The sequence below is a fragment of the Gorilla gorilla genome, chromosome 3 (genome assembly GCF_029281585.2).
Source record: "Gorilla gorilla gorilla isolate KB3781 chromosome 3, NHGRI_mGorGor1-v2.1_pri, whole genome shotgun sequence".
Lineage (NCBI taxonomy): Eukaryota > Metazoa > Chordata > Mammalia > Primates > Hominidae > Gorilla > Gorilla gorilla.
Genome location: NC_073227.2, coordinates 119,656,209 through 119,670,885, shown reverse-complemented (window position 1 = coordinate 119,670,885; position 14,677 = coordinate 119,656,209). Strand labels below are relative to the sequence as shown.

Below are 14,677 nucleotides of genomic sequence, written 5' to 3'. Positions count from 1 at the left end.
AAAGAAAAAGAGAGAAGCAATGAGGAGAGACAGCCCCTGATGTCCAGTTGCTCAAGATATACCACCCACTTCTTGTCCTTTGATGTTTCTGTGACTGTCTGTTATATTATACTATAAAACTCATTAACACTAGCCTGACTGCAGTTCTGTTCTTGAAGCCAACATCTCTGACTTAAAAAGCACATTTAGAGATCTACAACTTTTGAGCTTCTTTTACCTCATCTATAAAATGAGACTAATAATAATACCTTCCTTGTACAATTGCACTAAGGATTCTGTGTAACAATGTGTGGAAAACTCTGAGTTCTGAAAACATAGTAGATGCTCAATAAATTATGGCCATTAACTTCCTGCAAATTTATGCCTCATAAATAAACCACCAATATATTAGGAATTCAAATTATTTCTGATACCCTACCATGTCTGTCCATCACTCTGTAAACAGGCCAATCCAATGAGTCTTTCAAATTGGTTGCAACAGGTGAACTCCTTGATGTTATCCAGACTAAGTAGCTAGACTTCCTTCCTTTACACTGCTCTCCACAAAGTGGGTGAGCAGAGTGATGGCGATTTTCTAGAAGTGATGCCTACTCAATCACCATAAGACCACAATGAGGAAATGAAAAACCTTTCTCACCTGTCTGATAGGTGGAGTAGTGCACCCCTAGCAGGACTCTCTACACCTGCATAATTGGTGTAGTTAGAAACAGACAATAATGTTGTTCCTGTGGCAATTCTAGAAAAATATAGTTTATGTATATATGTTGACAGACTACATCCAATTGAATAGTTAATGCATTGTAGTCCTCAAGTCTTGGTAGAAGACTTGAGATTTATTTTTTTAAATCAAACTCGTATTCACTTATATTCATGGCATTAAACAAAGAACAATGGAGTGCCCAAGTGAGTTTTTTGGTCTGTTTGCCAAAGTGATCACTTTTGTTTCTAAACATCTTCTCTCTACAAAGCCTTCTTCCTCTAAGTTCTTTGATCAGAATGCCCTGTACCTGACACAGTACTACCCAGATAGGCTGACATGCCTACTGTGTGCCTTTTTCCTCGCTAGATTGAGAGCTTCCATTTATGGATAATAATTGTAGCTAATATTTGTTGAAGATTCTCCTATCTGCCATAGATGCTTTACATGGATTATTTCATTAACTCACTAAACAATCTTTTAAAGAGGTGCTACTGTGTCCAGAATTAGTTCCTTCTGGTGGGTTCTTGGTCTCGCTGACTTCAAGAATGAAGCCGTGGACCCTCGCGACGAGTGTTACAGTTCTTAAAGATGGTGTGTCTGGAGTTTGTTCCTTCAGATATTCAGATGTGTCTGGAGTTTCTTCCTTCTGGTGGGTTTGTGGTCTCGCTGACTTCAGGAGTGAAGCTGCAGACCTTCGCAATGAGTGTTAGAGCTCTTAAAGGTGGCACGTCCAGAGTTGTTTGTTCCTTTCTGTGGGTTCGTGGTCTCACTGACTTCAGGAGTGAAGCCGCAGACCTTCACAGTGAGTGTTACAGCTCTTAAAGGTGGCGCGTCTGGAGTTATTTTTCCTCCTGGTGGGTTCGTGGTCTTGCTGGCTTCAGGAGTGAAGCTGCAGACCTTCACAGTGAGTGTTACAGCTCATAAAGGTAGTGTGGACCCAAAGAGTGAGCAGCAGCAAGATTTATTGTGAAGAGCAAAAGAAGAAAGCTTCCATGGCATGGAAGGGGACCAGAGCGGGTTGCTGCTGCTGTCTTGGGTGGCCAGCTTTTATTCCCTTATATGGCCCTGCCCACATCCTGATGATTGGTCCATTTTACAGAGCGCTGATTAGTCCATTTTACAGAGTGCTTATTGGTCCATTTTTACAGAGAGCTGATTGGTGCATTTACAAACCTTTAGCTAGACACAGAGCACTGATTGGTGCATTTTTACAGAGTGCTGATTGGTGTGTTTACAAACCTTTAGCTAGACACAGAGCGCAGATTGGTGCGTTTTTACAGAGTGCTGATTGGTGCATTTACAAACCTTTAGCTAGACACAGAGCACTGATTGGTGTGTTTACAATCCTTTAGCTAGACAGAAAAGTTCTCCAAGTCCCCACCTGACCCAGAAGCCCAGCTGGCTTCACCTCTCAATCCCCCATCTAAACATGACACCCCAACTGCTGTTGGGAATTGGGCGATGACTGCTCTAGCTAATTCCTGCTGGATAGGAGCGAAGAAGGGGCCCTGCAGTTGTAGTGTCCTCCAGAGGGGAACTCTTTAGGCCAGTGAAAGGGCCAGTGGGTTGGTCCAGGGGCCCTCAGTAGAAGTTGTTAGTTGAGCTCATTTGGGGTTCCATTTGTAAGACCATCTGTAGCTTGATGGCCTCGATTCTAGAGGAAACAAATTTGACAAGGAGGTTAAAAATACAGGGCCTGAAGGTGAGTAATAGCAAATGGCAGCCACGGGACCTAGAAAGGGGAGAAGCCATGTTGCCCAACTCCAGAGGCTGGTATAAGAGTTTGAAAGGCATTGTCTGATTTCAGAAGCCTTTTCCTGTAAATGCTGGGAGGCATCTCGTACTATCCCTGATTGGTTAGTGTAAAAACAACACTCTTCCCCTAAGAAGGTGCAGAGTCCTCCTTTCTCAGCAGTGATGAGGTCTAGGCCTCAGAGGTTTTGGAGTGTCACTGCTGTCAAAGAGTCTATTTGGGATTGTAGAGTAAGGATAGATTTCACTGTCTGAGAGATCCGTTGAGAGTGTGTGGTAGTAGGATAATACATGTTACACTGTTAACTTTTAGCAAACTTTACTTTTGTTGAAAAACTTGTAAGTTTGGGATTTCAATTATTCTTTGCTATTAATAAGACCTCGTTCAGTCCATATTAACTTAGAGTTGGTATAGATGGCTCCTTCCTGATACTGTAAGTACTTTAAGGTTTGGCTGAGCGCAAAACAACTCGCACGTTTGAACAGACCAATTATTAGGCAATTTTCCTAACTCTGCTTCTACAAGAGTTTCCTTATTACCTACTGAATACCCATTGTGTCTTTTTCCCTTAATCACCCCGGAGGAATCATCTATTGTCCTGTTCTGAGTTCCTCCTAGATCTGGTAGGAACTTTGTATGGTAATTAATTAAGATTTAGATCCCCTGTTAGGAAACTTGTTGGTTTAAAGATTTTTGATAGGAAGGCTACAGGTTGTCAGTGGCCTCAGTGCTGTCGGGCTACGCCCTTGTTTACACTGACAACAAGGTGGTATTGGAGTGTTATAGGGTTACAGAGAAGACCTTCAATTATCAATTATAGGTTTTAAATTTACCCTGGCTTTTAAAGGAGTAGAGTACACTATTTTTTCTTTACTACTTCTATCTCTCTCTTTGACTTCTTCTTTGTCTCTCTCTTTCTGACTCCCTTTTTTGTCTGTCTCTCCCTCTCTGTCTTTGACTTTGTCTCTTACTTTCTTTCTCTCTGACTCCCTCTTTGTCTCTCTTCCTCTCTCTGTCTCTCTCTTTCTGACTCCCTTTTTGTCTCTGTCTCTTCCTCTCTCTCTCTTTCTGTCTATTGAGAGGTGAAGCCAGCTGGACTTCTGGGTCAGGTAGGGACTTGGAGAACTTTTCTGTCTAGCTAAAGGATTGTAAACACACCAATCAGTGCTCTGTGTCTAGCTAAAAGTTTGTAAACACACCAATCAGCACTCTGTAAAAATGCACTAATCAGTGCTCTGTTTCTAGCTAAAGGTTTGTAAACACACCAATCAGCACTCTGTAAAAATGCACCAATCAGTGCTCTGTGTCTAGCTAAAGGTTTGTAAATGCACCAATCAGCACTCTGTAAAAACGGACCAATCAGCACTCTGTAAAATGGACCAATCAGCGCTCTGTAAAATGGACCAATCAGCAGGACATGGGGTGGGGGGGGGGCCAAATAAGGGAATAAAAGCTGGCCACCCAAGACAGCAGCAGCAACCCACTCAGGTCCCCTTCCATGCCATGGAAGCTTCCTTCTTTTGCTCTTCGCAATAAATCTTGCTGCTACCCACTCTTTGGGTCCATGCTACCTTTATGAGCTGTAACACTCAGGGCAAAGGTCTGCAGCTTCACTCCTGAAGCCAGCAAGACCATGAACCCACCAGGAGGAACAAACAACTCTGGACGTGCCATGTTTAAGAGCTGTAACACTCACTGTGAAGGTCTGCAGCTTCACTCCTGAAGTCAGTGAGACCATAAAGCCACTGGGAGGAATGAACAACTCTGGACATGTCACCTTTAAGAGCTCTGACACTCACTGCGAAGGTCTGCAGCTTCTGGACACAATACTATTCATTCTCACCTTAAAGACGAGGAAACTAAGGCAAAGAACAGTCAACTAATAAGGCCAAGTATACAGAGCTGCTAAGGAATAGTCTGTCTGATCCCAAAGGCTGTGTCATAACTGCTTCCCTATACTGCCTCTCAGCAGAGGTAAGAGTCAAGTTTTATTCGTCACTGCCACTCCATCAGCCCCAGCTTAGTGCCTGACACAGGGAGATGCTCAATCAATGCTGATTGTTATTGAGTGGACTAGAAATGCAAGGCACAGTGAGCCCCTTTGCTGTGACTGATGGGGTGTCTGATTTTCTGCTATAAAGAGAAGGAGAGTGCTGTATCAAACACACTCCTCTGGCTCCTAGCTCTCTCTGTTCCACTTTGTTTATCCCATTTCCCTACTCCTCCTCCTTCGTAACTGCACCATGTGGATTCAAAATTGCAGCTTAGTGCAAACAAAGGGAAAACAGAATTCTGAATGGCCCCAGAGGGAAAACTGAACTCTGAATGACCCCTGTGGGTTTGAGAGAAGAGAAGCAGGAACTTGAGAGAAGAGGAAGACAGAAAGTAATTAAAATGTATTGTTTTAACTTAATATTTAACCGAATGATAGCAAAATCTTATCTGAAATTGGAAAAGTCAAGGTTTTGAGTGCTGGTTCGGTGCCCATTTCTTTATGATTTGATAATCTGAGAAGAATACGATGGGTGTGGCTTAAAAACCTAGATCACGTGTGTAGTTGGAATTGGGTGTTATATGAGCAAACAAAATAAATACCTGTGCAACATACCTGCTTTATGCACTCAAGCAGAGAAGAAATCCACAAGTACTCACCAGCCTCCTGGTCTGCAGAGAAGACAGAATCAATATGAGCACAGCAGGAAAAGTAAGCAAAAAATATATTACTGTTGATAATATATTCTCTTCAATATAACAAATAAAGGAATACAGTATTAATAATGAATAATTTAAAATTTAAAATTCATATCTAAATTAGATGATGAATAATTTAAAATTCATATCTAAATTAGAAATGAAAGACTGGAATATGATATGCAATATATGCTATAATATGTAATGTATACTGAACTACAGTGGAAATAAGCTATTCCTAAATACCTTCAAAAAGAATATATAGAATCTGTATCTATTGTCTTTATTTCCTACATTAAATAAATTTGCAGTAAAGTGATAGTTTATTCCAAGCTAATCATGACTGATTTGTAAACCTAAAGTTAGAAAAGTCTTTAATCAGAAGCTATCTTTATATTAAGAAAGCATAATTTAAATGTGTTATTATTTGTATTCATATTTTTTGTGAACACAAGAAGTTAAGTCTGACAAAACTTTTATGAGAGGGATTTGAGAAGATTTTGAAATATACTTTTAACCTTACTATAAAATATCTTACAAAATACTCATTGATCTCACAGCATTAGAATCATCAAGGTTAACCAAGACATCACATTCAAATTCCGTTTAAAGGGGGCCCATTATGACACAATTCAGGCAATTTCCACAGAAATCTTATGGAACAGTATCTCCCCTATATAAAAGTCAATATGATCTTACAGAAAAATAATAATGAAATTTGAATCACTTATTAGCACTCAGAACACAAATATTTGTTTTTTCTTCTATAAATTTATACTTATTTTTCAATGTGTTTACAGGTGCACAGAAATGCATGTGGTCATTCAATATAATCAATTGATATTATTAATTGCCTAATTTAAAAAAACCTGCGCAACTATTTCCAGCCATTTGTTGTGCTAGGAGTGTATCACACAATAAAACACCTCACTATGATAATTCAGTTTAAAGGTTCTGAGGCTTACCTTTATGCTGTGCGACAAAACAGGCTCATGTCAATAAGACTGGTTGGAAATCACATGAGTGGCCCATTGGTACTGTTCTTACACCACTTCACTTTACTTTACTTTCATTCATTATTGATTAATATTTACATTCCTCATAGAAAATAATTAGAAAAAAGAAAATTTAAATTTACCATTTACTAAACTCGACTTAAAAGAAATAATGAGTTCATAGAGCAAAAGTATAAACCAATCATTAATGAAAATAATAACTGATGAAATAGATAATTAATCCTCCCCTCTTGAGTGCAACATCAATAACTTAGCTTTTTGACAGCATTTCATTTATGTTTACCCGTCCTGCATTTTATTTTCCTCAATCCTAAATTGTGACAATACTAATGTTTATTTCATAAAGTAGTTGTGAGAATTCAGTAAATTAATAGTGAAAAGCACTTAGAATAGTACCTGGTAAATAAAAATAAGTCAATAAATATTAGCCACTGTTATTATTGTTGCTTTTTAACTTTGATATTTACTACCACGGAGTACTGAAAATGTGAGGCTACATTAATTTTTTCATTCGTTTGTTTGTTTGGAGATGGAGTATCTTTCTATTGCCCAGGTTGGAGTGCAATGGTGATCTCGGCTCACTGCAACCTCTGCCTCCCGGGTTCAAGTGATTCTCGTGCCTCAGCCTCACAAGTAGCTGAGTTTACAGGTGCACACCACCATGCTTGGCTAATTTTAGCATTTTTAGTAGAGACAGGGTTCCACCATGTTGTTCAGGCTGGTCTCCAACTCTTGACTTCAGGTGATCCGCCCACCTCGGCCTCCCAAAGTGCTGGGATTAAAGGGGTGGGCAACTGCACCCGGCCTGATCTTTATTCTCTAGACAGCCAGCTTTGAGACTTCAGGAAAATTATTCAATCACTGAGTCAGTTGATCCTCAATTATTTCAGATGTAGTAAGACCAATAATTCAATAGTACTGTCCTGGTAGCATCCATTTTAGGTTTAAAAGTAATTCATATTGTTTACAACAGCACAATTTGCAATTGCAAAAATATGGAAACTTCCTAAATGCCCATCAACCAACGAGTGGATAAAGAGAACGTGGTATATGTACACCATGAGATACTACTCAGCCATAAAATGGAACAAAATAATGGCCTTTGTAGCCACTTGGATGAAGCTGAAGGCCATTATTTTAAGTGAAGTAACTCAGGAATGGAAAACCAAATACCATATGGTCTCACTTATAAGTGGGAGCTAAGCTATGAGGATACAAAGGCATAAGAATGATATAGTGGACTTTGGTTAGGGATAAAAGACTACACGTTGGATACAGTGTACACTGCTCGGGTGACACATGCAGCAAATCTCAAAAACCACCACTAAAGAACTTATCCATGTAATCAAAAACCACCTGCACCCCAAAAACTATTGAAATTAAAAATAAATAAATTTTAAAAATAAAAATAATGCATGTAACTCACTCAGCACAAGCCACAGTGCACCTGTCACATCATAGGCAACTGACAATCAGAAACTCCTACTATTAGAACTTTATTTCCAAGTATTCTGATATTTATTTTGGCATGGACCATATTGAAAATCCTGCAAAGTTGAAGGATTTGACAAATGAATAATGAAAATTAATTGGCAGAAGATGAAATTTCAATTGAATTTTTATTATATTTGCAATTATGTTGATTCTGTAAAGAAAGAGCTCAGTGAATTGTACATGCTTTACCACAATAAAGATGGGTTTTACGGTACACTGCCAAGCACTGGAAATATGTGATCAGCTTTTATTTTTAAGGACATCTGTGGATAAGCTTGCTAGCTAGAAACTCAAACACACAGTTTCTCCAGTTTTTAAATACATGTGTGTGGTCTGAATGCACACACACACACACACAAACACACATACACAACACCAACTCTAACCTCTGTAATTTTGGGCTCAAATCTAAGCTGGAAGGAGTCTCTGCACATAAATTAGATGAACAAAACAGGCTGCCAAAGCTAAGTTTCAAATGGGTGTTTGAGACAAGTAACACACAGAAGTGGAGAGAGAAAATTAAAAGAGGACAATAGGCAAATAGAGAAAGAGACATCATCCTAAGCAGGAAGGTAAATGTATAACTGTTTTTATGGAGTCAGATCCTTTTGGCCTAAGCAGAAAATTGAGCAAGAAAGCAGTGTATTTTGGACAGACACTCACTCTGTCAGCAAAGTAAAGGTGACTTAGAACATGTACCAGCCAGTAGTTGTGGGTAAACAGTTGTCTTCAGGACAGTGTTAGAAAATATCAGGATTAAACGTCTTTGGAGAAAAAAAATCAAAAGAATAAATGGTGCTGGGAAAACTGGCTAGCCATATGTAGAAAGCTGAAACTGGATCCCTTCCTTACACCTTATACAAAAATCAATTCAAGATGGATTAAAGACTTAAACGTTAGACCTCAAACCATAAAAACCCTAGAAGAAAACCTAGGCATTACCATTCAGGACATAGGCATGGGCAAGGACTTCATGTCTAAAACACCAAAAGCAATGGCAACAAAAGCCAAAATTGACAAATGGGATCTAATTAAATGAAAGAGCTTCTGCACAGCAAAAGAAACTACCATCAGAGTGAACAGGCAACCTACAAAATGGGAGAAAATTTTCGCAACCTACTCATCTGACAAAGGGCTAATATCCAGAATCTACAATGAAGTCAAACAAATTTACAAGAAAAAAACAACCCCATCAAAAAGTGGGCGAAGGACATGAACAGACACTTCTCAAAAGAAGACATTTATGCAGCCAAAAAACACATGAAAAAATGCTCATCATCACTGGCCATCAGAGAAATGCAAATCAAAATCACAATGAGATACCATCTCACACCAGTTAGAATGGCAATCATTGAAAAGTCAGGAAACAACAGGTGCTGGAGAGGATGTGGAGAAATAGGAACACTTTTACACTGTTGGTGGGACTGTAAACTAGTTCAACCATTGTGGAAGTCAGTGTGGCGATTCCTCAGGGATCTAGAACTGGAAATACCATTTGACCCAGCCATCCCATTACTGGGTATATACCCAAAGGACTATAAATCATGCTGCTATAAAGACACATGCACACGTATGTTTATTGCGGCATTATTCACAATAGCAAAGACTTGGAACCAACCCAAATGTCCAACAATGATAGACTGGATTAAGAAAATGTGGCACATATACACCATGGAATACTATGCAGCCATAAAAAATGATGAGTTCATGTCCTTTGTAGGGACATGGATGAAATTGGAAATCATCATTCTCAGTAAACTATTGCAAGAACAAAAAACCAAACACCGCATATTCTCACTCATAGGTGGGAATTGAACAATGAGATCACATGGACACAGGAAGGGGAATATCACACTCTGGGGACTGCTGTGGGGTGGGGGGAGGGGGGAGGGATAGCACTGGGAGATATACCTAATGCTAGATGACGAGTTAGTGGGTGCAGCGCACCAGCATGGCACATGTATACATATGTAACTAACCTGCACAATGTGCACATGTACCCTAAAACTTAAAGTATAATTAAAAAAACATTGAAAAATAAATAAAATAAAATAAAAAAGAATAACCTAAATGAATATATTCCATTTTATCTAAGTGCCTTATTGTACTTAACTCTGTTTATCTTTCCTTATGTTATTGCTTTTTAAAAACATACTCTTATTCTCTTTATAAACCAGAGGACTTCATTTCTATGCAACACTTGTTAGGTGCCAGACATGGGACTCAATGTTGCATGTACAAACATGAAAAGACACAATTTCTGACTGCAAGCTTGGGAAAACACTGGTACCATCTCTCTGTCTGATGTTCTAGGTAATCAAATGCAAAGCAGCTGTGCTATGGGAGTTAAAGAAACCCTTTTCCATTGAGGAGGTAGAGGTTGCACCTCCTAAGGCTCATGAAGTTCGCATTAAGGTGAAATACTTTTTCCATTTGTATTTAATTTTAAGTTTAAAGAATTCAGAAAATATTAAAAATAGAAACATCCAAAATCCGCTAGAGGTATTTTTTATATAATTATCCAGAAAATAAAATTACATTTGTTGTCAAGGAAAGTATAAATATAAATTGTTAAATTTTTTTAAAGTGGGCAAACAGTACATGAAGGATAACTCCAGTGAAATACAAAAGAATTTATAGGTTTGTACAGAAAAAAATGCAAAGGGATATATATCAAGAGTTCACAATCAATTTGCATTAGATATTTTCTTGATGTTAATTTGCAATTTCTACTTCTTTTTCTTTTAACTATGCATTCTTCTATATTATACAAGACAAAAATTTTAGGATCAATTATCTCACAGATTATTCTAAATTGTTAAATTCAAGGGAAAAAGACAGAGGAAGGTTTTAGACTGGATAACCTTGGAGATAAACTGAATCTTTCATATTTGGGAATAGTAGGGATTATCAGCAAAACCCTTGAGAATATTTTTGAATAACAATTTTAGAAAATTGGGTTTGTTAAGTCAATCTGACAGTCATAATCTTTTCTGAATCTAAACATCTTCTCTTTATTCTGTAGATGGTGGCTGCAGGAATCTGTCGTTCAGATGAGCATGTGGTTAGTGGCAACCTGGTGACCCCCCTTCCTGTGATTTTAGGCCATGAGGCAGCCGGCATCGTGGAAAGTGTTGGAGAAGGGGTGACTACAGTCAAACCAGGTACAGGATTCACACTCAGGGAACATGCCTTGATTCACCATCACAAGATTAGTCAGCCTGGATGAGGAAACCGAGGCAATGAAAGACGAAAGGACTTGCACAAGGTCACAGGGCAGCTGGGACTTCAGGGGTTTCCTCCTTCCCTCTCTGCTTGCCTGACTCAAGCATGTATGACTTCAGTCAGGTAGGCATGCATGTATTCTACCCTTCAACCATTATGTACTATCTACTAGATGCCAGGCACTAGGTTAGAGCCTGGAGATATATGAGGATCAAAAGAGACACAGTGCCTACCAGTGTGGAATTCATAATCTAGTAACTTCCACGTTAGTGTTAGCTGAACACTGTCTTCTGTAAGTGCCCAAAAAACTATAAATGGGAGGGGAGAAAAAAAAACATAAGTATGGACACTGTTCTGTGCTGAGTTCACAAAATGGAGGCTGCATGGTTACGGCTGAATAAACATGACCTTTCCTTAGGTGACCTATGCAGCTCCTTCACCGATTTCCTCTTCCAACATGGTCTCTCTTCCTGAGCATGGAATCAATGAAACTGACTAGGTGAAAGAAAATGAAAGAAACATAGCAGGAGCCATCCACCATCAACAATGTCTGCCTTATTACCTTTGGCCATGCTTAAATGTGACTGATTATGGATTACCAATTATTTTATCTTCAATATTTATTTTACCTAATCTTATTATGTATTAATATAAATATTACTATATTAATTAAGGATGAATAACTAGGACATTTCCATACCATCGTTTTCATATGAACTTTACCCATAAAATGTTATGCACCAATCATTTTTCTGGGTCTTGTGAAATAGATAGCATAGGCGATTAAAAATAAAATTTGTCTTTAAAGAATCACTTTAGCCAATGGATTCGACCTGTCCACTTACCAAGTACTAATTTAGACTGTGAAAAGAAAATAATAAAATAAACTATCCAATTTGAGTTTTAGCTCTTACTATTTCCTTTACTCAGAAAAAAATTAATATCAAAATGACTGCCTTATTTCTCACCCCTCCTCCTTCCACCATAACAGTAAAAATAGATAATTCACAAATTACCAGCTAAAAACACTTGAAAGTCAATTCTTATCCTAAAAGAAAGTGTCTAACTTGTTGTGGAAGGTAGAAATTTTCAGACGAATTTCTGTAATTCTTCTTTGTCCTATTTTTGTTAGTTTTCCTCAAAAAAGAACTAAGATCTTTTTGAAAACATTCATTTTATAATAAAGATAAACCTAGTCTCTTTGAAAAGCCAAGACCTATGTCAAAAATCTCATTTTTGTTGTAAATCAAATTCTTACAAAATACCAGATCTTCCCAACATCTACTGGGACTTAAATAGGCTACTTCCAACTAAAATTTATATATATACTTACAGCAAAAATATTTAGTTAAGATTTAATTAGATAAGGATACATAAATTATATCTGCAAAGCCTCCAGGATAAATTAGTGCACTGCGTAAAATTTTATTAACACAGTTGTTGGAATTTTTTTAATCCATCTTGTTTCCCACACTTGCATTTTCTCTTTAGGATTCTTCAGGCACTTATAAACCCAAACTAAAAAACAAGGCCTTGGCAGGCAATGACAAATGACATAGTTGTGACTAGACCCTATTTCTTAGAAACTTTTCAGACACATAATTCTAATCTATACATGTGAGCGTTAAGTTTTTGCTCTATTAATTCCTGCATAGAAATTTAAGAAGAATTTGTTTTATTCCTCTCCAGGTGATAAAGTCATCCCGCTCTTTACTCCTCAGTGTGGAAAATGCAGAATTTGTAAAAACCCAGAAAGCAACTACTGCTTGAAAAATGAGTAAGTTTCTGATGCTTTCTTTGCACAGACTTTGAGTTTGCACATTAGTTATGGTCCTGTCTCATGCCTTTGTGTGTCTTTGTATTGCACTACCCAGTCTAGGCAATCCTCGGGGGACCCTGCAGGATGGCACCAGGAGGTTCACCTGCAGCGGGAAGCCCATCCACCACTTCGTCGGCGTCAGCACCTTCTCCCAGTACACAGTGGTGGATGAGAATGCAGTAGCCAAAATTGATGCAGCCTCGCCCCTGGAGAAAGTCTGCCTCATTGGCTGTGGATTTTCGACTGGTTATGGGTCTGCAGTCAAAGTTGCCAAGGTAGAAATGACAATGGATGATAAAACCGGTTACACGCAGACTGTCAGGAACCAAAAGGGAAGCAATTTCTTGCAAGAATCAGAAATTATTTTTGTAGATTTGAAGTGTCGATTAAGAGTAGAAAAATGACCCAGAAAGAACTAAGAGCACAGGCTAGAAATTTCACCAATTTATTGCAGATAAAAACTTGTTGAGTTAAGAAAATGTAAAGATGTCATTTTCAATAATTTTTCTTCTGAATTTGCTGTTTATGGGATCATGAAATTTTAGATCTGTGAACTAATTCATGTTGTAATTCAATCAACAATTAGAGAGCACCTATACATACCTCAGGCACCATAGGTTCTGCTAAGCTCTGACAGCAAAAGTAAATGAAATGAAGCGTTTGCCCTTGAGGACCATCTAGTCTGTGGATCCTCTACTCCCAGAATTAGGATCAACAGTAGAGTCCAAAACCTTACCTGATGCACCTCCAAACCAAGGCTCACCCACTCTGTGGATTCTTAGACGGAAAGTAATAAAGACTCAGTGATGCATAATTCACTCATTATGGGATTTCACTGCTAAAACTAACTCCCCTGGCATGAACACACATATATATTCAGAAGTGGTAAATTTCAAGCAGAAATTCTTTAAAGGCTCCTCATCTGAGTAGACTGAAAATCTAGTAGTATGCTTTATTTTCTGAAACCTAGATCGAGAGATATAAAGATATTTGCCCAAAATCTCACTTCTGCTTAATACGAGCACTAAGACTAAAATATCTTTTACAAATCTCCTGCTGAATCTCAAATCACAATCCATAATTATTAGCACTTTTAAACCACAGTCACAAACAAGCCTTGTATTTTTCTAAGTAAGGTAGAAAGTGGTGTTGTCCCCCATAGTATTGAATAACACTTGGTGAATGAATGAGTGAAATAGACACCCTTAAGGGAATATAAGAATGAGATTATTTGGAACAGGAACAGCATGTTACCCAAAACGAAGGCTGACTATGGGAGACTAGGTATAGTAAATAACCGCTAGCCAATTTACACAATTTAGAGGACATCTTTTCCAAATTTTGGTGACTTTAGCACTTACTCCCTTGTTCAATTGCCTCATCTATTTTAATGGGTAGTCTAAGTGAGCCTACCCAAGAACAGAAGCTGAGGATACTCATAACAACAGATTTTATTTATTATTAAAATATAGACTAATGTTTCATTGCTGTGTTGTTCACAAGTGTATTTTTTAAAGGAGGGATATACTGGTCACGACTACTGAACAAAAATGAAGAAAGGAGTTAATTATTGAGAGTTAAAGTGGAATATTTTTCAGTCTCCTGGAGTAGCCTTTTCCACTTATTTTATTTTCCGAATATTGCCTTGGTGTATGTATGAGATACTGAAGCTGGCTATCAAGCGATTTCAGCAATTGAGAGTCCCTACAAGATTGTAATCACTGTCATCTGGATCTCAAAGATCATCCAGTCCCCTGGTTCCCAGCCTGACCCATTGGAGTCCCTTGAGGACTTAGTTCCACCTTCAGAGATTCTCTTTTAATTGGCATGGGCTATGACCTGGACTGTGGGATGTTTTTAAAGCTCCCCAGATGAATCTAATATGCAGCAGTTTCAGAACTACTCAACTAATTCAACCCCTTGAATTTAAACATGAAGCATTTCAAGCCAAAACAGGTTTCGATAACAGATTGGACAGA

At 38.2% G+C, this 14,677-nt stretch overlaps 1 protein-coding gene across 4 annotated transcripts in view; it reads left to right on the top strand.

The window, feature by feature from the left end:
* The window catches only part of LOC101136823 (alcohol dehydrogenase 1C), a 46,561-nt gene that overhangs the window by 25,228 nt on the left and 6,656 nt on the right, over positions 1-14,677 (top strand). Inside the window, exons 1-5 of one of the 4 annotated variants that reach the window (XM_004040174.5) lie at positions 4,728-5,157; positions 9,968-10,069; positions 10,680-10,818; positions 12,569-12,656; positions 12,754-12,973. In XM_004040174.5, the coding sequence (XP_004040222.1) occupies positions 5,140-5,157; positions 9,968-10,069; positions 10,680-10,818; positions 12,569-12,656; positions 12,754-12,973 (567 nt within the window). In that variant the 5' untranslated portion in view covers positions 4,728-5,139. Of the gene's footprint in view, positions 1-3,958; positions 5,158-9,967; positions 10,070-10,679; positions 10,819-12,568; positions 12,657-12,753; positions 12,974-14,677 lie in introns of those variants that run through there. The other 3 variants (XM_031010303.3, XM_031010302.3, XM_031010304.3) reach the window with 3 other exon arrangements.